The sequence below is a fragment of the Mytilus edulis genome, chromosome 9, assembly GCF_963676685.1.
Source record: "Mytilus edulis chromosome 9, xbMytEdul2.2, whole genome shotgun sequence".
Taxonomy (NCBI): Eukaryota; Metazoa; Mollusca; class Bivalvia; order Mytilida; family Mytilidae; genus Mytilus; species Mytilus edulis.
In genome coordinates, this window is record NC_092352.1 from 64333193 (window position 1) to 64359294 (window position 26102).

Genomic DNA, 26102 nt, shown 5'->3' on the forward strand with positions numbered 1-26102 from the left:
TGAAAATTAATTGCTATTGCACAATATTGTGCAATTAGATATTTCTTGCTATTGTGCAATACTGTGCAATTGAAAATTTCTTGCTATTGCACAATACTTGATATGGAATCCTGATTTGGACCAACTTGAAAACTGGGCCCATAATCAAAAATCAAAGTACATATTTAGATAAAGCATATCAAATAAGCCCAAGAATATAATTTTTGTTAAAATCAAACTTAGTTTAATTTTGGACCCTTTGGACCTTAATGTAGATCAATTTGAAAACTGGACCAAAAATTAAGAATCTACATACACAGTTAGATTTGGCATATATCAAAGAACCCAATTATTCAATTTTGATGAAATCAAACAAAGTTTAATTTTGGACCCCCATTTGGACCAACTTGAAAACTAGGCCAATAATTAAAAATCTAAGTACATTTTTAAATTCAGCATATCAAAGAACCCCAAGAATTCAATTTTTGTTAAAATCAAACTAAGTTTAATTTTGGACCCTTTGGGCCCCTTATTCCTAAACTGTTAGGACCAAAACTCCCAAAATGAAACCAACCTTCCTTTTATGGTCATAAACCTTGTGTTTAAATTTCATAGATTTCTATTTACTTATTCTAAAGTTATGGTGCAAAAACCAAAAATAATGCTTATTTGGGCCCCTTTTTGGCCCCTAATTCATAAACTGTTGTGACCTCAACTCCAAAAATCAATCCCAACCTTCCTTTTGTGGTCATAAACCTTGGGTTAAAATTTCATTGATTTCTATTAACTTATACTAAAGTTATTGTGCGAAAAACCAAGAATAATGCTTATTTGGGCCCTTTTTTGGCCCTTAATTCCTAAACTGTTGAAACCAAAACTCCCAAAATCAATCCCAACCATCCTTTTGTGGTCATAAACCTTGTGTCAAAATTTCATAGATTTCTATTCACTTAAACTAAAGTTATAGTGCGAAAACCAAGAAAATGCTTATTTGGGCCCTTTTTGGCCCCCAATTCCTAAGATGTTGGGATTAAAACTCCCAAAATCAATCCCAACCTTCCTTTTGTGGTCATAAACCTTGTGTTAAAATTTCATTGATTTCTATTCACTTTTACTAAAGTTAGAATGCAAAAAACTAAAAGTATTCGGACGACGACGACGACGACGACGCCAACGTGATAGCAATATACGACCAAAAAATTAAAATTTTTGCGGTTGTATAAAAATGGAGGTTACAAGACATATTTTGAACCCTTATATTACAATTTTCAGCTGAGAAACAGCCTGGGGCCTCAGTCAGTGGCCCCCAGACCCCTGCCTCCTCTGTTTTAGAGACCCAGTAACAGCCCTGTTACAAAAAGAATTTTTATGGATCATCCCTTACAAAATACATATAACTTGATGGGCAAGACTTCTAGAATATCAAGAATTTACAAACCACAGTTGTAAGTTCCTTTTCAATTTCAGGTATCAACTTTTCTGAATCCTCAGGATATGGAACCTTCAAAGCTGTATACTGCAATATAAAGAAAATTTATAAGGAATGGAACTATACTTAGCTGTCTATTTTTAACATTTGAATCTTTTGGACTTTTAGACTTGTATAAAGCCTGATCTATAGAATGACCTTCCTCTTAAACTGTCTTGAATGGATTCTCGTAATTTCTAGGTATTTTAATGGAAACCAGGGCCGTAACTACCTATGAGGCAGGGGAGGCAACTGCCTCCCCTGAATTTTCTACATCAAATTTTTTTTTGAAGTAAAAAAATGAAATATTCACAATATGTACACGAAGAACTTGAGTTTGTATTATAAACAACACACGTTTACAGTTTTAACAGTAATTATCATGATACGTGATATATCTGTCACTTTCCGGATTTTTGATCGAAAGTGAACCATTTCAGTATTTGTTTTAGGTTTTTTTTCGTGTGGCCATCCATCTGTTATTCAGTATTTCCTATGTCGTACGAGAACACATATATGAAACTTTGATTTCGATAATTTTAAATAAAACGTAACTTATCACATTTATTTAGGAGCTCAATTAAGCAGAGGAAGTTCCCTTTGTATTGTGAATCTTTTGTGATATATATCGGAAATTCGTTACCGTTTGAATCAGCTGTTGGATAATTTAGTCAGACAGTATGTCTTATGATCGTACGAGAACATTATGGTCAATGCCTTAGTTGTTAAACACTCCCATTCGTTGTAGTTCTATACATGTCTGTTCAGCTTCCAACAATATTGAAATTCAAGGTCCTCAATAATAATTGTTTGCAAAACAAATTGCTTCCAGGTCCAAGCATTACTGATGAGTCTTAAAGTAAGGAAATCGAAGGAAAACGGGTGATTTTTAACCATTTTACTGAGGGGGAAAAAATCGGCGGTCACAATATATTTAATGTTAATAATTAGGAATAATTGTAGTTCAAAGTACGGCCTTCAAGACGGAGCCTTGGCTCACCCGAACAGCAATCTCAGTTTGTTTTTGCATAAAAAATGCTTCCAGCTGGTTCAAGCAATATTGATGAGTCTTAAAGTAAGGAAATCGAAGGCAAACAGGTCATTTTTAGCCATTTTACTGAGGAAAAAAAACGGCGGGGGCTAGCTGTGCCCCCAATCCCCCTTTCTTTGGGCCTTAATCGGCGACCACAAACCCCTGCCTCCCCTGAATTCGAACCCTAGTTACGGCCCTGGAAACTGGAAGTGTAAAATGTAAGAGCTTCAAGTACAATATATAGAATGTAACACTTGAGTAGGAAATTAAGGAGCAAGATCTTTTGAAGACAATTTCAGAGCTCCAGATTAAAATTTACCAATTAAGGTTTTAATCCTCATTTTCATGTAATTGACTGAAATAATTTTTCCTTTTTTTCCTTTTGCACCATCACTCCTCAGACAATGATCTAATTTGGTTATAATGATGATAATGTAAATGATGATGATGATGATGATGAACTTGAATACATTTTAACAAAACAAATGATGTATATTTGCCCTTTGTAACATGTAACATTAACTGTTTATTGCTACATGTACCTGGGACCATAACCCCGAAAATCAATCCCAAGCTTCCTTTAGTGGTTATAAACCTTGTGTTTAAATTTTATTGATTTCTATTTACTTCTATACTCAAGTTATTATACAGAAATCATCTGTCTTCGGACGACGCTGATGACGCCGACATACCAATAAACGTATATTAACCAGATGCTCCCCAGGCCACAGCTTTATACGACCGCAGAGGTCGAACCCTGAACAGTTGGGACAAGTATGGACACAACATTTAAGCTTGATACAGCTCTGAATTTGGATTGTGATTAAATAGTTGACACAACATAGGTTTCTAACACAGAATGATTGTGGTCTAAGAACTTAAACTTAAAAATTTTAAATTGGACATTTACCTATTATGGTCCAATATCCAAAATCTAAACCCCAAGAATTCAATTTTTGATGAACTCAAATAAAGTTCAATTTTAGACCCTTTAGACCTCAATGTGGACCAATTTGATAACCGTGCCCAAATATTCAAAATCTAAATACATGGTTAGATTCAGCATATTGAAGAACCCCATATATTCAATTTTAGTTGAAATCAAACAAAGTTTAATTTTCGACCCCTTTTTGGACCAACTTGAAAACTGGACCCATAATCAAAAATCTAAGTACATGTTTAGATTCAGCATATCAAAGAACCCAAAGAATTCAATTTTTGATGAAATCAAACAAAGTTTAATTTTGACCCCTTTTGGCCCCTAATTCCTAAATTATTGGGACCAAAACTCCCAAAATCAATCCCAACCTTCCTTTTGTGGTCATAAACCTTGTGTTAAAATTTCATAGATTTCTATTTACTTATACTATAGTTATTGTGCAAAAACCAAGAAAAATGCTTATTTGGGACCTTTTTTTGGCCCCTAATTCCTAAACTGTTGGGACCAAACCTCCCAAAATCAATCGGATCCCAACCTTCCTTTTGTGGTCATAAACCTTATGTTAAAATTTCATAGATTTCTGTTTACTTATACTTAAGTTATTGTGCGAAAACTAAGAAAAATGCTTATTTGGGCCCTTTTTGGCCCCTAATTCCTAAACTGTTGGGACCAAAACTCCCAAAATCAATCGGATCCCAACCTTCCTTTTGTGGTCATAAACCTTATGTTAAAATTTCATAGATTTCTGTTTACTTATACTTAAGTTATTGTGCGAAAACCAAGAAAAATGCTTATTTGGGCCCTTTTTGGCCCCTAATTCCTAAACTGTTCGGACCAAAACTTCCAAAATCAATCCTTATCTTCCTTTTATGGTCATAAACCTTGTGTTTAAATTTCATAGAATTCTATTTACTTATACTAAAGTTATAGTGTGAAAACCAAATGTCTTCAGACGACGCCAACGCCATACCAATATAAGACCAAAAAAATTTCAATTTTTGTGGTTGTATAAAAACTATACAACAAAATTTAAAGGTGATTTTGATTTAGAAACTTGCTTGTCCCATATTAGTGTGACACAATCTGACACTTAAGTAGTCTTACAGCTTTCTCAAATGCTGCAGCCATAGTGGGATCTGCCATTCTGCTCTTGTAATATGCAAAATCTATTTTCTTTATTTCTTCTGGATACTTGTTTACTCTAAAATAATAAAAATAAATTGATGAACAAAACAAATGACTATAAAATCTGTTATGTCAACTTGTTCTCTTTAAGGGCATACGATACAGTTACAGGGAAGGTAATGACGTTGCTAACGCAAAATGTTATCTTCGCGACGTCAAACTATGACATATCGGGAAAAGATGCATTTTTCGACTGATTTTTATCATTCAAACTGATTTAATTTGAAAACAAATGCATGGACCCCTATTTTTTAAAACAGCAATTTGTTTCATTTTGCAAGGAGATTATGTGACCCAAATTTTATAAAACTGTAAATAGCGCAATTTTTTTAATTTTGATAAACATGCAGCAAAAAATGACGTTTTTTCCTCTATTCATGAACATTTTTGATAAATATAGAGTCAATTTGGAATAAAATTTTTAATGATACTTATAAAATACAGAAATTATCGATTATTTAACAAAAACAATTTGTGTTTATCTCTAAAACAAAAAAGTTAACTCTTTCTTTCGATAAAGAAAATATAGACACAAATCTGAATTTTGAGCAAATATACAAAATTTCGACCTCATTTTACTCAAAAAGTAGCACATGAAGGTATAATTTTAATTACATATTTGATTTAATCAGGTAAAAAATAGCCTATATGCAAATTTTCAGCAACTTGTAAATACAGGTTCAAAACTGTATCATATGCCCTTAAGTAAATCTATCTACTGGTAGAATATTAACAAACAAAAAATTGTAAGTTTTAGGGGAAATTTTTTGTTAATATTTTTGAAAATAACTGTGTGTGTGTACAATGTACATGTATATTGTACAATAGCTGCAGAGAAGTCCGCAAATAGTCCAAAAAAAACATAAGGACCTAAGAGCTACGGTTCCGCAGCTAATTGTACAATATGGAGGGATTTCAAAAACAAAACATATTGGAAAAATTACCAAAATTGGATGTAACATGTTTGGGATTTAATAACATTAACTTTCAATGCACAAATCTGAATTTTCAATTTTAGCAATATTTCAAAGTAAATTGTTTTCAATTTAGACAATCAAATTTAATCATGATGTTTATAACCATGCCATTTAAATGGTCTCACCATCTAACATTGTTTCTTCAAAAAACTTAAATAAATTGCTTTGCCAAGCTCAGCTGGATACCACCACAGAGGTCCAACCCTGAACAGTTGGAGCAAAAATCATTGACAAATGGACACAATATTGGGGCTTGATACAGCCTATTTACAGGTCTGAATTTTGATTATATGATTTGAGTTTTTTATTCAATTGTTTGCTTTTGTGCAATTCACTATGCTGTTGCAAATTTCCCTCAAGAATGTGGCTAAAATTAATATACCTTCATCAGCATTTAATCAAGGATATACTTAGGTGATCTTAGGTAAAATTAAATAAATCAAGAATTCAAAATTGATACTTAAAGCTGGAAGAGTATTAGTTAAGGATCAAAATAAGTTAAAAATATTGATAGGTCTTGGAGCTCCTTTTCGAGATATTTGATTTTTAAAATATGGTGGGAAAAGGCTGATTCAGACTTTAACCTTATATTTGCATTGGTATTATTTAAGTCTCGAAATCAAAAGAAAGCAAATCAAGAATCTGCTTAAATTTTGTCAAATGACCTTTTATGAGCTATTAAGTCTTATGTTAAAAGATAAATACATTTTGTAGGTGTTATGGGGCAAAATATTATACCTTGTATTGTATGGAAAAACACCAAGGAATCGGAATATTTGACACTTATTCCAAAACCTCACCTGAGTACATCCTTAATAGTTACTTCTAAAAATAAATTGACAGCTAATCACCTCAACATTTCTTTATAACAACACCTAGTAAGGGAGGCAACTCTTAATCTTATGTTCTAAATTATGTTACTGTGGATTCATTATAATTTGTTGGGTACTAATTTTCGTGGATTTCATGGGTACAGGTCAACCACGAAATTAAATGTTCAAAGAATAACAAATGTTCTATAGGCTTGTATGCAGACTTCTACAAACCACAAAATTGGATATCCACGAAAATGGAAGTTTTCTTTAATCCACGAAATTGGTACCCAATAAATGAATCCACAGTATACGTCATGAGAAATCAACAGTGGTAATTGGTAAATAAGACTTGGATTGTTTCCAACTAGGAAAGATTGAGATGGGGACCATCTCTGTGGGCCCTGCTGTGAAAAAATGTATGGTAAAATCTTTACCATAGGACATGGGTTGTCAACTGAAACCAAAGTTTTTGACCTTGACCTTTGACCTATGAAATTGTACATACATCATGACACACCCTCTGGTGTTGGATACTATACATTTCAAGTATAAACTTAAATCATAGCGGTTCTCAATATATAGAACGGACACGATCTTTACTATAGGACATGGGGTTGTCAACTGAAAACAAAGTTTTTGACCTTGTACTTTGACCTAGGAAGTAGTACATACATTATGACACACTTTCTGGTGTTGGTTAATATAAATGGCAAGTATAAAGTATGAACTTATAATGGTTCTCTATATAACTAGATGTGTCAAAGCGACACGAATGGCCCCGTCTCAAAAAGTTGAAAAATCTGCAATTTCAATGACACATGTGGACACAAACATGATGGTAGTCTCACATATCAAAAATCAGCTCAAAATCTGGAGGCGTATAAAAAAATGTCCATATAACTGATTTTCAAAGTTGTAAACCCTTAATTTTGGCAAAAATTTGCTGAGCGAAACGAAACTTAAACTTAATCTGTAACTCATTATGGTTAGCTCACATACCAAAAATCAGCCCAATATATGAAAGCATAAAAATTTAGAAACAAGAATGTGTTCATAGTACATGGATGCCCCACTCGCACTATCATTTTCCATGTTCAGTGGACCGCGAAATTGGGGTCAAAACTTTAATTTGGAATTAAAATTAGAAAGATCATATTATAGGGAACATGTGAACTAAGTTTCAAGTTGATGTGACTTCAACTTCATCAAAAACTACCTTGACCAAAAACTTTAACCAAAACTTTAACCTAAACTTTGCACAATCATTTTCTATGTTCGGTGGACCATGAAATTGGGGTCAAAACTTTAATTTGGAATTAAAATTAGAAAGATCATATCATGGCGAACATGTGTACTAAGTTTCAAGTTGATTGGACTTCAAGTTCATCAAAAACTACCTTGACCAAAAACTTTAACCTGAAGCGGGACGAAGGAACGGACGACCCACAGACCAGAAAACATAATGCCCCTCTACTATCGTAGGTGGGGCATAAAAAGGTTCTGTATAACTGTGATTTCCAAAAATTTATCAAAGTCCTAATGGCCGAAATTACAGCAAAAATTAGCCGAGCGGATTAACTTAAACTTGATCTGTAACTCACCATGGGTAACTCACATACCAAAAATCATCCCAATATCTGAAAGCGTTTAGAAAAAAGTCTGTATAACTATGATTTTGAACAATTTATGAAAGTCCATAGCCTGTAATTTCGGCAAAAATTAGCGGAGCGAAACGAAACTTAAAATTGATCTGTAACTCATCTTGGTTAACTCACATGCCAAAAATCATCCCAATATCTGAAAGCATTTAGAAAAAAAGTCTGTATAACTGTGATTTTCAACAATTTATCAAAGTCCAAAGCCCGAAATTACAGCAAAAATTAGCAGAGCGGAACGAAACTTAAACTTGATCTGTAACTCATCATGATTAACTCACAGTCACATACTAAAAATCAGCCCAATATTTGAAAGCGTTTAGAAAAAAACTCTGTTTGTTGCGGAATGACAAAATTACGGAATGATGGACAAGGGTAAAACTATATGGCACAGATAACTTCGTTGAGGTGCCTTAAAAAGCGCACAGGGTCACACAATTTGTTACGAATGGACCGACAGACGGACGGAAGGATGTGCAGAAAGTTGGACAGACTGATCACTGCCAGTTTATAATCATACTGACTCTTATTTGCCTAAGGAAAGAATTGGAGTAATCCCTTTTGTAAAAAGTGTGGGGATCAACTTTTATATATTAATACACATGTTGACCCAAATCTCTTTAAACAATAACTTACACAAACATAAGATACTAATATAATAATACTTTCAAAATTCTTATCAACTGTCGTGGTATGGGTTAAACCAAGGATGTAAATACACCTGGACACCTTGTATATAATTAAACCTTTTGATGTTGGAAAAATAAGCTTTTATAATTTTGTTATTTTAATTTTTATATATATACATGTACATTGATACATGATCATGAAGTAAATAGAACATTTCACTGAGAAAATCTGCCTTTTCAGATGTGATTTTTTTTTACATCTTAACTTATTATTTTAAAGGGGCACTAGCTGTCAAATTCATTGTAACCGATTTGTCTCAAATTCTCATATTTGGTTTATAACAATGTAAAACATTTATTCAAACTATCAAAAGTCTAAAATAAACAGTTTACAGAGCATGAGGTAGATAATATATAGGTTCGTTTCGTGTGTATTTTAGTCCAGACGCCATCTAATTAACTATCGATTTGACCTCAGATGACCATATAAGCGATGTAAACAAAAATAAAGATACGAATAGATTAAACCAACACGTGCAATTGGATTTTTATAGGTCTGTTTGATTTTATTTTATAGATTAAAAATAGATGTTTCTCATTGTTTTTAACCATATAAGAATGATTTTATGTGCATCGAATTAGTAATCAAATGATTTACCGTAGTTTCACTTTCATTGTTGACATTCTTTTTCTTTAAATAACCAGTACACGTACAATGCATGCGTTGTCAATCTCTAGCTAGGGGTTAACTTGAAGTTCACATGAATACCGGTTAGAATGATGATGACGTTTTCACTTGCAAGTGAATCAGTCAAAAATTATGTTTAATCGCTAATTTCAACAAAATTAAAGGAAATTGATTGCTAAAAGCAAATTATTATTTCATTATTCCAATTTGATTAATGATTGATCTAAAAAAAATCATACTTCATTTTTTTTTATATATCGTAGCTAGTGCCCCTTTAATATATCTTAGATCTTATTACATGTAACATGTGTAAACAAAACTTGATGTATTATTACATGTATTATGCATAAAAGCAAAATCAAATAAAACATACTTTAATTTAAAATTTTTAAAGTTAAGAATAAAACTCTGTATGAAGGTGCTCCTAATTCAAGGAGGCTCATACTAAGAAGAAGCATTAACATTGATTTCCTCCTCCCTTTCTTTAATATATAAATTCCCCTGGTCAGATGCTGCCAGCAGGTTCAAATACGTTCAACCAATTAGTATTTATTTCATTTTGTATAATCAATAAAACAATAATTCAATTTTTAGGCAATGTATAAGTCTTGAATTAATTTTGATCTATTTTACATCTTTTATCGATTTTTCACTTGTCCCATCAGTACATGTAGTATGCATGGTGAATGTATTTGCCTGACGCAAGTGTCCACTTGTCCCAGACAATCGGACAAATGGTTATGTCGAGCCCTGCACAGCTATTTGAACTTCTTGTCTAGGAAGAATTTGTATTTGACAGTACTTCAAAGGAAAATCACTTTAATGAAATCTGTCTAAAGTCTAAAGAACCAGCTGGGTGAAAACAGATCATTTTCCAGTTATTTGACAACCCGGCAGGTATTTAAAAATCCTTAGTATGGTGTGGAATTCTTGGGTGTGACTCGCAGGATACAGGTCAGTTGACAGGTATGCACATCAACAGATTTCTTTTGATTTTGAAGCAAATTGAGAAATCACATTATGTTTGAAAGTTTGGACTTCGTTGCCATCTTCTTCTTCCAGGTAACGAACCAGATTCAAAGAATTGGTTCTGCCCAAAAACTTTACGCAGTGTCAGGCAACACAGAAAGTTCTATCTTGGCTATTTACAAATTACATTTGAAACATTCGCAATAATATAAAATTAAAATTATGTACAACTGGTGTTTCCTACTTCCTTTCAGAGCATGCCTTTAGGCAGCTCTGAATCCCTCAACGGTGTCGGCCGATGAAACTGTTGTTGGTAGGTTGTTCCAATCCCTGATGGCCAACTCCTCAGGCAGAAATATTGGCCGTAGGCGCCTGTACTTGTTCTTATTTGGAAGAAGCGGTTTTTATCTCTGGTCCGGTTATCATTAGGGGTTAAATATTGGTGACGCTCTATGTCTATAAGATCCTGCTGGATCTTGAATAGCATGCATAGTCTGTTTGTTTTCTTCCGTTCTTCGAGGCTTTCCCATTTTATATTTTTTACCATATTTGTGACACAGTAAGGTGTTTTTCGGTCTGTGTTACTAAGCAGGGATGGGCACGATTACTGACAAATGTAATCGATTAATAATCGATTACATGAAGGATTTTTGTGTAATTGATTAATAATCGATTACTCTGATTTTTGTATGTAATTGATGCAATCGATTACTTTATTAAAAGTAATTACATTACTTTCTGATTACTGTCAATTACATGCTTAAAATAAGTTTTTTAAATTAATAAAGTAAGTTTAAACACAATTAATTTTATGTTGCTCAGCGTTTGTATAGTGGAAATTTAGAACTTTACCAAATATAGCATTTAAAGCATTGTTTCCAAAATATAAGTTGACAGTTGTTTTGTAGATGGAATCTCTTACTGAGGATTAGAAATATTAAAAAAAATCTTAACATTTTGAATTTCTACATGAATGAGAGATGACATCACGTTGCATCAATCAATTATTTATAAAAAAAAAATTGCTTTCGTACTGACTTAAGTTAGCTTTTTTGTTTTTATGCATTAAAACAGGTATATTTTAACATAGGCAATTACGATGTTGGAAGATTTCTATGGAAAAAAAAATATAAAAAAGTAGAATAATAAATTTGTTCAGCTAATTTTAAAGATCAAAATTTAGGGGCGCACTATGTTTGCGCGCATTTGGGGATTAAAATATTTTACGTTTGCGCGCAGCTTTTGATTACATTTGCGCGCATTCATTTTACAGGTAATCTCAGGTAAAAATAATAATTCATATATATTAAATTATAAATGACTATACTTTATTGGTATTTTCAATAATAGATATGACTATCAATTATTAATTTTGAAAATAGTTTGTTAATTCAAATTATATATTGTTCATATTGAACTCTAAAATCAATTTAAAACCCTGTTATGATAAATGGGCTATGTCCCAGATTTCTTAAACTTTTGTCAACACCTTTGACTTGCTGAATTGTATCTGAAAATCGAAAAAAATATGTGGCTATATCTCCTTTTTTCTCTGCCTAAGAAGAGACTTAGACTAACGGAAGGGGTACTGATAATTGTAAATAAATGAACAAATTGATAAATAAATAAGTATTATGACCTGTATTTTCCCTAAAATATTATTGATTGAATTCTTTCAAAATAGGTGCCTTAGGAGACTTAGACTAACGGAAGGGGTACTGATACTTGTACATAATTGAACAAACTAATAAATAATAATTTAAAAGTATTATGACCTGTATTTTACCTGAGTTTACCTGTCAAAAAAATGCGCGCAAATGTAAGATAAAGGTGCGCGCAAACGTAATGATTTTTGCGCGCAAATGTAATGGCAATGCGCGCAAACGTAATGCACCGAAATTTATAATTATATTGAATTAATCCTTTTGTTTGGGTAATCACCCTATTTACAGGTTATAAAACTGCCAATGGAGTACAATATATAACCTGGGGCAAAATAATGTAAATCTCTTTCTTAATTAGACATAATTGCAATGAAAACCAAGTCTGTATATTATTGATTAGAAGACTTTGATCATCTGATTAGTGAAGACAAGAAGTTTGTTCAGATTTTTGTATTCTAAACAATATATATTTATAGTGTCAAAATGGGATACATGTATCTGTTTCTGAAAAGAATTTCAATGGATAGCCATTGGTTCATTTTTAAAAGGATTTTGTGTACTTTCTTAATTTTTATATATATCATAACTTTATAAGGAATCAACTGTTTGTCTATTTTGAGCTTAAATCCCAACTCTTAATAACTAAAGGCTCTAAAGAGCCTGTGTCGCTCACCTTGGTCTATGTGCATATTAAACAAAGGACACAAATGGATTCATGACAAAATTGTATTTTGGTGATGGTGATGTGTTTGAAGTTCTTACTTTACTGAACGATTTTGCTTCTTACAATTATATCTATCATGAACTTTGCCCATTAGTAACAGAGAACTATATTTGGTAAAAATTTACATAAATTTACCAAATTAATGAAAATTGTTAAAAATTGACTATAAAGGGCAATAACTCCTTAAGGGGTCAATTGACCATTTAGGTCATGTTGACTTATTTGTAGATCTTACTTTGCTGAACATTATTGCTGTTTACAGTTTATCGCTATCTATAATAGTATTCAAGATAACCAAAAACGGCAAAATTTCTTTAAAAATTACCAATTGGAGGGCAGCAACCCAACAACCAGTTGTCCAATTCATCTGAAAAATTCAGGGCAGATAGATATTGACTTGATTAACAATTTAACTTCTTGTCAGATTTGCTCTAGATGCTTTGGTTTCATAGTTATAAGCAAAAAACTGCATTTTACCCCTATGTTCTATTTTTAGCCGTGGCGGCCATCTTGGTTGAATGGCCAGGTCATCGGACACATTTTTCAAACTAGATACCTCAAAGATGATTGTGGCCTAGTAGTTTCAGTGGAGATTTTGTAAAAGATTACTTAGATTTATGAAAAATGGTTAAAGATTGACTATAAAGGGCAATAACTCCTAAAGGGGTCAACTGACCATTTTGGTCATGTTGACTTATTTGTAGATCTTACTTTGCTGAACATTATTGCTGTTTACAATTTATCTCTATCTATAATAATATTCAAGATAATAACCAAAAACAGCAAAATTTCCTCAAAATTACCAATTCAGGGGCAGCAACCCAACAACCGATTGACCGATTCATCTGAAAATTTCAGGGCAGATAGTTCTTGACCTGATAAACATTTTTATCCCATGTCAGATTTCCTCAAAATGCTTTGGTTTTTGAGTTATAAGCCAAAAACTGCATTTTACCCCTATGTTCTATTTTTAGCGGTGGCGGCCATCTTGGTTGGTTGACCAGGTCACGCCACACATTTTTTAAACTAGATACCCCAAAGATGATTGTGGCCAAGTTTGGATTAATTTGGCCAAGCAGTTTCAGAGGAGAAGATTTTTGTAAAAGATTACTTTAATTTACGAAAAATGGTTAAAAATTGACTATAAAGGGCAATAACTCCTAAACGGGTCAACTGACCATTTTGGTCATGTTGACTTATTTGTAGATCTTACTTTGCTGAACATAATTGCTGTTTACAGTTTATCTCTATCTATAATAATATTCAAGATAATAACCAAAAACAGCAAAATTTCCTCAAAATTACCAATTCAGGGGCAGCAACCCAACAACCGATTGACCGATTCATCTGAAAATTTTAGGGCAGATAGATCTTGACCTGATAAACATTTTTATCCCATGTCAGATTTCCTCAAAATGCTTTGGTTTTTGAGTTATAAGCCAAAAACTGCATTTTACCCCTTTGTTCTATTTTTAACCGTGGCGGCCATCTTGGTTGGTTGACCAGGTCACGCCACACATTTTTTAAACTAGATACCCCAAAGATGATTGTGGCCAAGTTTGGATTAATTTGGCCAAGTAGTTTCAGAGGAGAAGATTTTTGTAAAAGATTACTTTAATTTACGAAAAATGGTTAAAAATTGACTATAAAGGGCAATAACTCCTAAACGGGTCAACTGACCATTTTGGTCATGTTGACTTATTTGTAGATCTTACTTTGCTGAACATAATTGCTGTTTACAGTTTATCTCTATCTATAATAATATTCAAGATAATAACCAAAAACAGCAAAATTTCCTCAAAATTACCAATTCAGGGGCAGCAACCCAACAACCGATTGACCGATTCATCTGAAAATTTTAGGGCAGATAGATCTTGACCTGATAAACATTTTTATCCCATGTCAGATTTCCTCAAAATGCTTTGGTTTTTGAGTTATAAGCCAAAAACTGCATTTTACCCCTTTGTTCTATTTTTAACCGTGGCGGCCATCTTGGTTGGTTGACCAGGTCACGCCACACATTTTTTAAACTAGATACCCCAAAGATGATTGTGGCCAAGTTTGGATTAATTTGGCCAAGTAGTTTCAGAGGAGAAGATTTTTGTAAAAGATTACTTTAATTAACGAAAAATGGTTAAAAATTGACTATAAAGGGCAATAACTCCTAAACGGGTCAACTGACCATTTTGGTCATGTTGACTTATTTGTAGATCTTACTTTGCTGAACATTATTGCTGTTTACAGTTTATCTCTAACTATAATAATATTCAAGATAATAACCAAAAACAGCAAAATTTCTTCAAAATTACCAATTCAGGGGCAGCAACCCAACAACCGATTGACCGATTCATCTGAAAATTTCAGGGCAGATAGATCTTGACCTGATAAACATTTTTACCCCATGTCAGATTTGCTCTAAATGCTTTGGTTTTTGAGTTATAAGCCAAAAACTGCATTATACCCCTATGTTCTATTTTTAGCCGTGGCGGCCATCTTGGTTGGTTGACCGGGTCACGCCACACATTTTTTAAACTAGATACCCCAATGATGATTGTGGCCAAGTTTGGTTTGATTTGGCCCAGTAGTTTCAGAGGAGAAGATTTTTGTAAAAGTTAACGACGACGGACAACGACGACGACGCCGGACGCCAAGTGATGAGAAAAGCTCACTTGGCCCTTCGGGCCAGGTGAGCTAAAAATTGCATTTTAAGGAATTTTAATACAAATGAACTTAATACTCTAATGTTGTACAGAACTCTTATTAAAAATTGTGCTTTAATGAATTTTAATACAAATAACCTTACTACTTTAATGTAGAACAGTACTTAACTTAAGACATATTTCTTATTTTAAATCTATTTTCTTATTTCAAATCTATATTCTAATTCTATATATAAAAGGTCTTGAATTATTGAAAAGCACATAAATCCATTTGTTTCAAAAGCTAGTTATAAAGTAGAATTGGGTTGGGGATCAGGTTGATCATAATGCAGCATGAGACAATAGATAGGAATTAAAGACAGTTGATAAACTCTTAAGTCATATTGATACATTCTATTTTATCTGTACTACAAAGTGATGAATACATACATATTTTCATTCAAAAAAGGTTATATTTCATGAAACTATTTTACTAAAGTAATCGAAATGTAATTGAAAAGTAATCGATGATTACATCATAATTTTTGCTGTAATCGATTAAATTACGATTACATGTAATTGAAAATGTCTTCGATTACAGATTACTGTCGATTACTGGAAAAAATGTAATCAATTACAATCGATTACCATTACAGATTACGATTACCCCATCCCTGTTACTAAGTAAGTTGTTATTCAAAAATCGTGCAGCTCTTTTCTGTACCTGTTCCAATAGCCTTGATTTTATTTTGGATTGTTTGGTCTCATACTGTGCTTGCATATTTCACTGCAGGTCTTACCATGGATACATATGCAGCTGTCATTACAGGTTTTGTACAGCCTTTGAGATTTCTACTTATAAATCCAAATGTTCTATTTCCTTTGCCTACTGTATTGTCAATTTGTCTATGTGTTTATCCCAGGTTAGGTTGTTGCTGATGGTTACTCCAAGATATTTGCTCGCTTCCACTGTGTCTAGCGTATCATCATTATGACTGTGTAGTTGGTATGATGTTTGTATCACTGGTCGATTTTTTTGTGATATTCTAATGACAAGGCTTTTTTTTGGCATTGAAACTCATCTGCCATTTCTTTTCCCAGTCTTCCAATGCTGATTAATCTTTCTGGAGAAGTTCACTGTATGCTTGGTTGGTGATGGTATGAAAGAGTAGGCTGTCATCAGCGAATAATTTGGTCTCTGATGTAGATGCTGTTTCTGGCATGTCGTTAATGTAGGCCAGGAAGAGTAATGGGCCAAGGACTGTGCCTTGGGGAACACCATAGAGTACTGGTACTTGTGTGGAGACAGCACCCTCTAATATTACGCTCTGCTTTCTGTTATGTAGGAAGAAGGGAATCCATTTGTTGGTTTTGGGGTTGAAGGCATAGTATTCCAGCTTGTGTAGGAGGCAGTGTTGTAGTACCTTGTCAAAGTCTAGCAGGATGAAGTCTACTTGGCTGCTGCTTTTTAATTTTGATGCAATGTCGTCAATGGTTACATTGTATGATGAGTTGGGATTCCCATGATCGTCTTTTGCGGAATCTGTGTTGTGTATCAGTTAGTATTTAATTTTTGTCAAAGTGGTCCAATCCATGATGTTGCTATGTAAAATATGTTCTAAGACCTAACATGTGATGGAAGTTAGAGATACTGGTCTGTAATTAGATGCTATTAAAATGCCATTCGTCTTTTTTGAAAAGTGGAACTACATGGGAATCTCTCAAATCTTTCGGGACTTCACCAGTGTTCAAATCAATGATGCTGGGTATAGGTCTGTGAATTACATGTAGGAGCAAGTTGTTCTGCTGCTGCTTTAAGTATATAGGATGGTATTGAGTCAGGACCAGTAGCTTTATGAGGTTTCAGGATTTTTAACAATTTGTGGACTCCGTTGGTGCTAATTTTTATGTCCTTCACAGTGGAGTATGGACTTCTTCCTTTATCTTGAAAGTTATTCAGGTTTTCTTTGGTAAATACTGACGTATACTGGTGAATTTGTCGTGTAAAATGTCAGCTTTGCTCTTGTTGTCACTTTGCAGGAATCCCCATTTTGTTTTTTTACAGTGCCACCCCTGTCCATTATTGTCCTTTGCTCTTGATATAAAGACCAGAATTTCTTTGTGTTATCTTTATAGTCGGACCTGGCTTCTTTCATATATCATGTATATTTCTTGTTGGCTTGGGACCTCCCACTGTACTTCTTATTGTAATCTTTTATACCTGTCCTTGTATCTTTTCTTTTAAGTTTTCCTAGCCTTCTTATTTGCTTTTTGTTTTTGGTTAATTTTGCTCTAATTGCAGCTACAAGTTCTAAGAATGCCTGGTTAGTTCTGGTAGAATACTGTCAATGGTCTATTCTATAGTTTGTTCTGCCCAGTTCATACATGTATCTGGTAAGTTGAAATCACCACCAATAATTAGGAACATATCTTTTTAATGTTTTGCTCTGATGTTATTTATTTCATCTTTCATTTTATTCAGGTAGGTGTCGTCTGTTTAGTTAATAGTGCCAGTCAGTAATTCTATGTCTGTGCTTTTATGATGTTACCAGCTGTAATGTTGGTTTAGCTGCTATAGCATTATCCCTCAGTGGGGGTCTTTTGGGTGATCTCTGTGTTCTGTGTCATAGTGGAAGTAGTCTGGTATGATCTCACTTGATTTGATGTTTGGATCAAGCCATGTTTCCATGCCTATTACAATGTATTACATGTATTGTATCTGGCTCAGTTAACGTTGATTGGATAATTGCTTCAAGTAGTTTACCCTTTTTTCGGAGACTTTGGAAATTGATGTGTAATATTCTTAACTGCTTTTTAATGGCTGGCTTGGTTTTAGTGATGATTTCATGATCAGTATATCAGTGCTGAAAGATTTTGTGTTGAATGATGGTCATTTTCTAGGAGTCAATCACTCTGACTGCCTGTCCATTCGTTCATCTGTCCTTCATGAAAAGATCTATGGTACATTTGTTCTTGTGTTTGTAATTAAGATTCCTTTTCTGAGACTTTGTACCACACTGAAGATGCTAATTTCCTGTTACATGTACATTTGTACCATTGCTTTTGGGTTGATCGAGAAAAAAGGATAGATCAAATTTAGTGTTAACTGAACATTATCAGCATTTTATATTTGTTGTTACATTTTATTTTTGCTTTTGCCAAAATCGAGATGTTGTCGACATGTTTTTGGACCCCCTATAATCCCCCCTGTTTCTTAGAATTAGTACAATGTATAAATGTCCCAGATTAACCCCTACTCCATTTGTATCGGAGAATATGATTTTTCTTGCAAAATCGCATGTCTCCACCAGGACTCGAACCAGGTTCAAGTCCTGGTGGAGATATTTATCCAGGACATCTGTGTTACAAGGCAGCATGGTAAGGCTTAAATTAAAATATTGTTTGTTTGCCCTTTACCGACCGACCCTATCAATTCGTTCCGCCTGAAAATCTTTTATTTGTATTTACCAGCAAGATTTTATTTTATTTTATTTTTTCGTTTCTACCAAAAATCTTATATTTGTATTTCCCGCTCAAAACTTTTTTACCGGAATCCTCGGGTTTTATCTTTACGTATAAGGTCCAGTCCGTTTGGTATCACCTGAGCGTTTGACATGAACACTTGCATTTGAAGTTTCAAAGCATTTGTTTGAAATCGATGTTGAACGCTTTCAGAAATCATGATATGAAGTACGTTACTCTGTACCTTTAAACTTAAAGAGCAGGGTTCATTTACAAAAAAGTTCGTTTGATACAAAAGTATTTACGTGTGTACAAACTAATTTGTAAACGGACGTTGTATTCTATGTAGGGATGGCCTTTTGTGATCCGCATATCAGAATGATTATGTTAACGATGCTGCTAAATTATTTATATCTGACTAGTCCAAATAATTATGACGTCTGGCAAGGCTATTTTATTTTTTTCTGGGGCGCCTTCCTAGTCCAAATAATTATGACGTCTGGCAAGGCTATTTTTTTTCTTTCTGGGACGCCTTCCTACGACTAGGAAGGCGTCCCAGAAAAAAATTAAAATAGCCTTGCCAGACGTCATAATTATTTGGACTAATATCTGACATGAACCAAAAGTGACAAAACCCTGTAAAGTGGAGAATATCTGGCAGTAAAATCGCCAAGTTTTCCATACAGATCATTTATAAATGTGATGCAAAATACGTGACAATTGAGTTTTAAGTCTTATAGCATTTTTATTGGAAAAAAAAGGCACACACGAAATTTGTAACACTCTAGGGACTTTTTCTACTAGTAATTTATGTCTGCCCGGACATTATCTTACCAGTACAAAGTGATCTCTTATATATATTTTTTTCAAAACTAATAGTCCCAGCGGAAAACTTATTTGCAAAAACAAACGGACAAAAAAATGACATTATGCAGATTTTGTTTCTATAAAATAAAATATTTTACCTACCTGCCTATCCATGAAAAATAATATACCGAGCCAAGTTATTTTTTTGGGGGAAAAAATAAAATATTTTACCTACCTACCTACCCTGTTTCAAAACATAGGGTCGGAAAAGGGCAAACAAACAATATTTTAATTTAGGCCTAACCAACTGAGCTAAAGAAGTAATTCCTTAGCTCAACCGCTTACGGCTGACAAGTACAATGTATCTACGACAAGTTCTAAGACTAAGGGAAGCAATACACCTTATCGCTATTTAGTCCAATCCGGGAAAAACAGTCATTTATACAACTTCCTGTTTTGGTCAGGCCGCCGAAAAAATAGAGGTCATCAGTAGTGAGCTGACGGAGGAAAAACTTTAGAAAGCGATCGTAAAAAAACTTTGATAGAGTATGATCCACTTTTTCGAAATTAAAATTGAAATAAAAAAATATTTTGTTTGAAGTATTTACGGTAGTTTAAACAGATCTCATTAAAAAGTATCATGCATGGTGAATTATTTAAACAGGGTCCCAGATAGTTTCAACTGGATGAAAAAGTTGTGTAATTTTAGAACTTATCCGTAATGGAATAAATAGCGATTAGGTGCACTGGGGTAAAGCTGATGACCGTAACTGCATTCACGGTCATCCCAAGATGTCGGATGAAAAATTAGGTCAGTTTCTGTATTGTCTGTTAAAGTGTTTCTATATCATTTTCTTTACAAATCACACATTGAAACGATGTAAATTTATAAAAGAATCACTCGAAAATCACTAATTACTTCCGAGAAATGTGCATGAAACAGGAAATTCGATTTGAAAAAATCGTTAAGATGACCGTAAATCATAATCAAAATATTTTCAAGATGAACGTAACATAAAACAAGGATGACCGTGATTGTTAAAAAGATGACCGTAACTTGTTTATGATCATAAGATAGTATCAAGAAGAAAATTTTGTAAAAATAAATTTTCACTTTTCCGTATTTTACTTATAAATGGACTTAGTTTTTTTGCCAGAAACAAAACAAATATTCACCCTGTGGTTAAAGTTTTTGAAATTTTAATAACTTTCTTAAACTATACTGAATTTCCACCAAACTTGGACAGAAGCTTGTTTATGATCATAAGAAAGTATCCAGAAGTAAATTTTGTAAAAATAAAATTCCATTTTTTCCGTATTTTACTTATAAATGGACTTAGTTTTTCTGCAAGGAAACATTACATTCACTCTGTGGTTAAAGTTTTTAAAATTTTAATAACTTTCATAAACTATCCTTGATATGTACCAAACTAGGACAGAAGCTTGTTTATGATCATAAGATAGTATCAAGAAGAAAATGTTGTGAAAATAAATTTCCACTTTTCCGTATTTTACTTATAAATGGACTTAGTTTTTCTGCAAGGAAACATTACATTCACTCTGTGGTTAAAGTTTTTAAAATTTTAATAACTTTCATAAACTATCCTTGATTTGTACCAAACTTGGACAGAAGCTTGTTTATGATCATAAGATAGTATCAAGAAGAAAATTTTGTAAAAATAAATTTTCACTTTTCCGTATTTTACTTATAAATGGACTTAGTTTTTTTGCCAGAAACAAAACATTCACTCTGTGGTTAAAGTTTTTAAAATTTTAATAACTTTCATAAACTATCCTTGATTTGTACCAAACTTGGACAGAAGCTTGTTTATGATCATAAGATAGTATCAAGAAGAAAATTTTGTAAAAATAAATTTTCACTTTTCCGTATTTTACTTATAAATGGACTTAGTTTTTTTGCCAGAAACAAAACATTCACTCTGTGGTTTAAGTTTTTAAAATTTTTATAATGTTCTTAAACTATCCTGGATTTCTACCAAACTTGGACAGAAGCTTGTTTATGATCATAAGATAGTATCAAGAAGAAAATTTTGTAAAAATAAATTTTCACTTTTCCGTATTTTACTTATAAATGGACTTAGTTTTTTTGCCAGAAACAAAACATTCACTCTTTGGTTTAAGTTTTTAAAATTTTTATAATGTTCTTAAACTATCCTAGATTTCTACCAAACTTAGACAAAAAGTTATTTCTGATCATAAGATATTATTCAGAAGTAAATTTTGTAAAAAAAAAATTCACTTTTTCCGTATTTTACTTATAAATGGACTTAGTTTTTCTTCCAGTTAACATTACATACAGTCTGCAGTTAAAGTTTATAAAACATTTATTAGATTCATAAACTATCCTGGATTTTTTTACCAAACTTGGAAGCTTCTTTCAATCAAAAGACAGTATCGTGAGGGAAATTTTTATTGATGTTTTTCCTCATTTTTGTTGAGTCTGTGATTAACAGAAAAAGTAGGCGAGACACCGGGTTCCGTGGAACCCTTACGAATTTTTTATATATAGTATCTATAAGTTGGATGTAGAAAATGCATAACCTCCGATTTCTTTTTATCACGGACGGAGAACATATCAATCTTTTAGTTCAGAAATTTTTCGTGTCTGCCCTTCCATTATGTGAATCAAGAAAAAATTCCCCAAAACAGGTAACGATTGTATCGAAAAGAGAAAAATCGAGTGCACCTTTTTATGTTAGGGCATGTTTGGGGTGTATATTTTGTCTTTAAAAAGTACATAGCATCTCGCTTCAGATTCTATCATTATTATATATCAAAGCTACAGGTTGACTTTATAACGTAAAAAAATGACAGTACGAAAAGATGAAATATATGGGTCAATTGAGATACCTATCTAATGGATCACAAAAACAGAGTACCGGTAGGTGTGTTCGAACAGCTATTTTTTCTAAAAGTACTTGACGACAGCCTTTTAATTTGGATGATGAAAATGTGTGTGTGATAACTAGGGTTTATAATCTTCAACCACTGAAAATGTTTAGTCTGCCCTTCCACGAAATATTTAATTAGAATTTTTTTAAATGCTTAAGAATTTTCAAAAATTCCATCTGACATCCAAACAGACAATATTTATAAGTTGAATCAATTCAGACAAGATCATTAACTAATGCTCATTAGCTAGTAGATACATTTGTATTTTAAAATATAACTGACATATAACGATCGATCGTAATGGTGCTATGTGGATAAATTTATCAGTTTTCAAGAGCAAAATTGGCAGAGCGTCATCCCTACAATGGATTCCATTTCTACGACTGTGAGCATGAACTGGCGTAATGGGGAGATAATTTTGAAGAAGTAGAATCCTGACTGTATGAATAACATTTCTGTATATATACAAATTGACAACGTTCCGCCTTGTGATACGCTTTTCGTACAATACTATTTTAAGGATCTACTTCACTAGTTTATTCGAATGATATTTTCGAAATATTTCTGTTATTTTATTTGCACGACAAAATGAAAGACGATATAATATCAATGGGTGTACATGCAAGTTTTTGGCATTTTTAAAAATGTATATTTATTATATGTCATTAAAAGGAATCCCAGAAACAAAAAAAAATCTTTTGTCGAGCAGTTGAATGCTGTGCACCGCATGTCTTTTGGCAAATTCATTTTAAAAATTGAACCCTCTACTGTAAAAAAAGATACATATGGTAATCTTTGCATTTGAAGCACGCCTTATTTTCTTCTACCTATAGGATAAAACTTTCATATTAATATGTGTATACCAACACGATTAATCATTTGATACAAAAAGATAGTTACATAAATATGGATATTTCTTAGAATTGAGGGTCATCCTTTAAAAGTTACGGTCATCATTTACAAATTACGGTCATCTTAAAAGCAGTTACGGTCAGCCTTGTTATGAATCGCTGATTCTGTTACGGTCATCTCGATTGTGATTAACGGTCATCTTGGCGATTTTTTCAAATCGAATTTCCCGTTTCATGCACATTTCTCAGAAGTAATTAGTGATTTCCGAGTGATTCTTTTATACATTTACATCATTTCAATGTATGATTTGTAAAGAAAATGATATAGAAACACTTTAACAGACAATACAGAAACTGACCTAATTTTTCATCCGACATCTTGGGATGACCGTGAATGCAGTTACGGTCATCAGCTTTACCCCAGTGTAGGTGTATCCTGTCACTCAGTCTACTGACTCTAGTCTAGGATGACATACAAAAGTTGAAACTTATCCAACGAGGTCCTTCTAAGAAACGAATTCCAGATCACACCAAAAGTTGACACATAAAAACAACAAAAATTATTAAAAATAAAAAAATTATCACAGATAAATCAAATGACCAAAGCCAAAGTCAAAGCATCAGTTTAACAAAAACAAAAAGTCACTATTTAAATATTGAAAACCTTGATAAACAGCCGTCTATTGTCCCTTTTATGTGTCTGTATTGAGACTTGCCACCTTCGCCCAATTTTGTGGCAAGATTCTTCCAATCTATCGCCGTTTTTGATATTCTCTTAGATGCCATTTCGTCCGACTTCAAGGACAATTGTAATGGTTCTCAAAACGTTTGAATTATCACAGGTTCGCAAAAATCAGTGTCAACTCGTACCTTATGATTTTTTCCAACTCGTACCTAACTAATTCGTACCTTTTTTTTATATATATAACTATATATATTAATAAGCTCTCGAACGTTATTGGTTGCAGAAAAGTAGAATTTGCATGTGTTTCCTCATTCGTCCAAAAAATATTTCGTATCAAAACTCGTAGGGCTGGTCATTTTCTTTAATCGGGAAACGGCCCCTTCTAGTATCTAGATAAATGTACTACTATGCAGAAATTACTTACCGGCTTTGTGATTTCTGCTTTAAGTTTAGTTATAAATAATACATGTATGTATACTTATACATACCTGCAGGAGAGCCTCACACATGACAATAGCGAATATATTAGCCATCTGTATTAGCCAAATAAATATACAAAAGTATCTCAACGCCAATATCAAATCTCGTGCATACCAATACCTGGGACTATATTACATAAGTATAATAGAGGGGGAGGACAGGGGTAAGGGAGAGGGGGGATAGGACCTTTATCGGGACTCCGGGATCGGGTTTTTTTAAGCTCGGGATTTCGGGATTGACCCTTTCGGGATCCGGGAATTCTATTTTTCGAATTTTGGGACCTCGGGATTTCGTGTTTTTTAGCCCGGGATTTCGGGATATCGTGTTTTTAAGCCCGGGATTTCGGGATCAGGACCCCTCCTAACCCCCCTCAAGGGAGACAGGGAGAAAGGGGGTAGGAGAAAGGAGAAAGGGGGTGGGAGAAAGAAGAAAGGGGGTAGGAGAAAGGAGAGGAAGGCTGGGAGAAAGGAGAAAAAATTAAATATCTCTCCTTTTAAAAAAATTTCTAATATTTCAAGAAAAAATATCTCAAAAGGAGATGTTTTATTCTAATGGGAGAAAGGAGAATGGGGGTAGGAGAAAGGAGAAGAGGGGTGGGAGAAGGGAGAAGGGTACCCCCTGTCCTCACCCTCATAATAGTCCCAGCCAATACATGTACATAGTAAGAGTTTAGACCAACAGTTGAATACGCCTGTAGTTTATGGGATCCACACACAACATAATACAAAATTAAACTACACATGGTATAGAGGCGTGCGGCCCGTTATGTATGTAACATTTACCACAACACCTGTAGTGAGAAAAAGGGGGTGTCAGTAGTGTTACACTCATGTTCAACTTAATCGTCAATGACCCTCACTTACTGAGCGCCGCCTAAAAAACAGACTGATAATGTTCTACAAAGTCATCCATGGACTCATGATTGCAATTCCATCCTAGTCCCTAAACCAATCACTAGAACAAGAAAATTTTATACCCAATCATTTCGACAAATATCCACCTCATAAGACAGTTAATCAAAGTGATGGAAATCACTCATGGAAAGATTAGAAGAGTAGTTTGAATTATTTCATATTAAGGTATGGTGGGGGAAAATGAACATTAATAAAGCACTATTGCTGAAAATTGCATTTACAGCAGGTCTTTAGAAGGAAATTTGCTTTTCCAGTATGAGGATAAAATGAGCTCAAATTAAATAATATGGGTCTCTTAATTTGCACAATTTTATTTAAACTGTAGTTTATATCTTATCAAAATTATGTTGCCAGTTCTGAACATGTTTCAAAAAAACAAAAAAATGCAAAAATTCTTCTAGTAAATGTTACCAACTATCCTTGTAAGACAAAAATCTGGACTAACAGCTTAAAACTTTAAAGTGTCAACAAATAAAATTGGAAAATGTTGTTTTGGGGCATTTTGTAAGTTGAAACAGAGGTTATATGGCATTGGAGATTTAGAGTTTTAGAGTGCCTTTTGATCAATTTTTAAAGTATTTTTCAACACAGGGCATTAAAAATGTACTTTTTCAAGGTAAACCAA

General features: G+C 33.2%; 1 protein-coding gene across 1 annotated transcript; it reads right to left on the reverse strand.

The window, feature by feature from the left end:
* Positions 1–1417: 1417 nt before the first annotated feature.
* LOC139488810 (ATP synthase subunit d, mitochondrial-like) lies at positions 1418–24246 on the reverse strand (the record flags this gene model as incomplete). The annotated part of the gene is given in 3 exon segments (XM_071274738.1): positions 1418–1495; positions 4525–4621; positions 24063–24246. Coding segments are annotated over 3 exon segments (297 nt in total), but the record flags the coding sequence as incomplete, so codon positions are not given.
* Positions 24247–26102: the final 1856 nt, after the last annotated feature.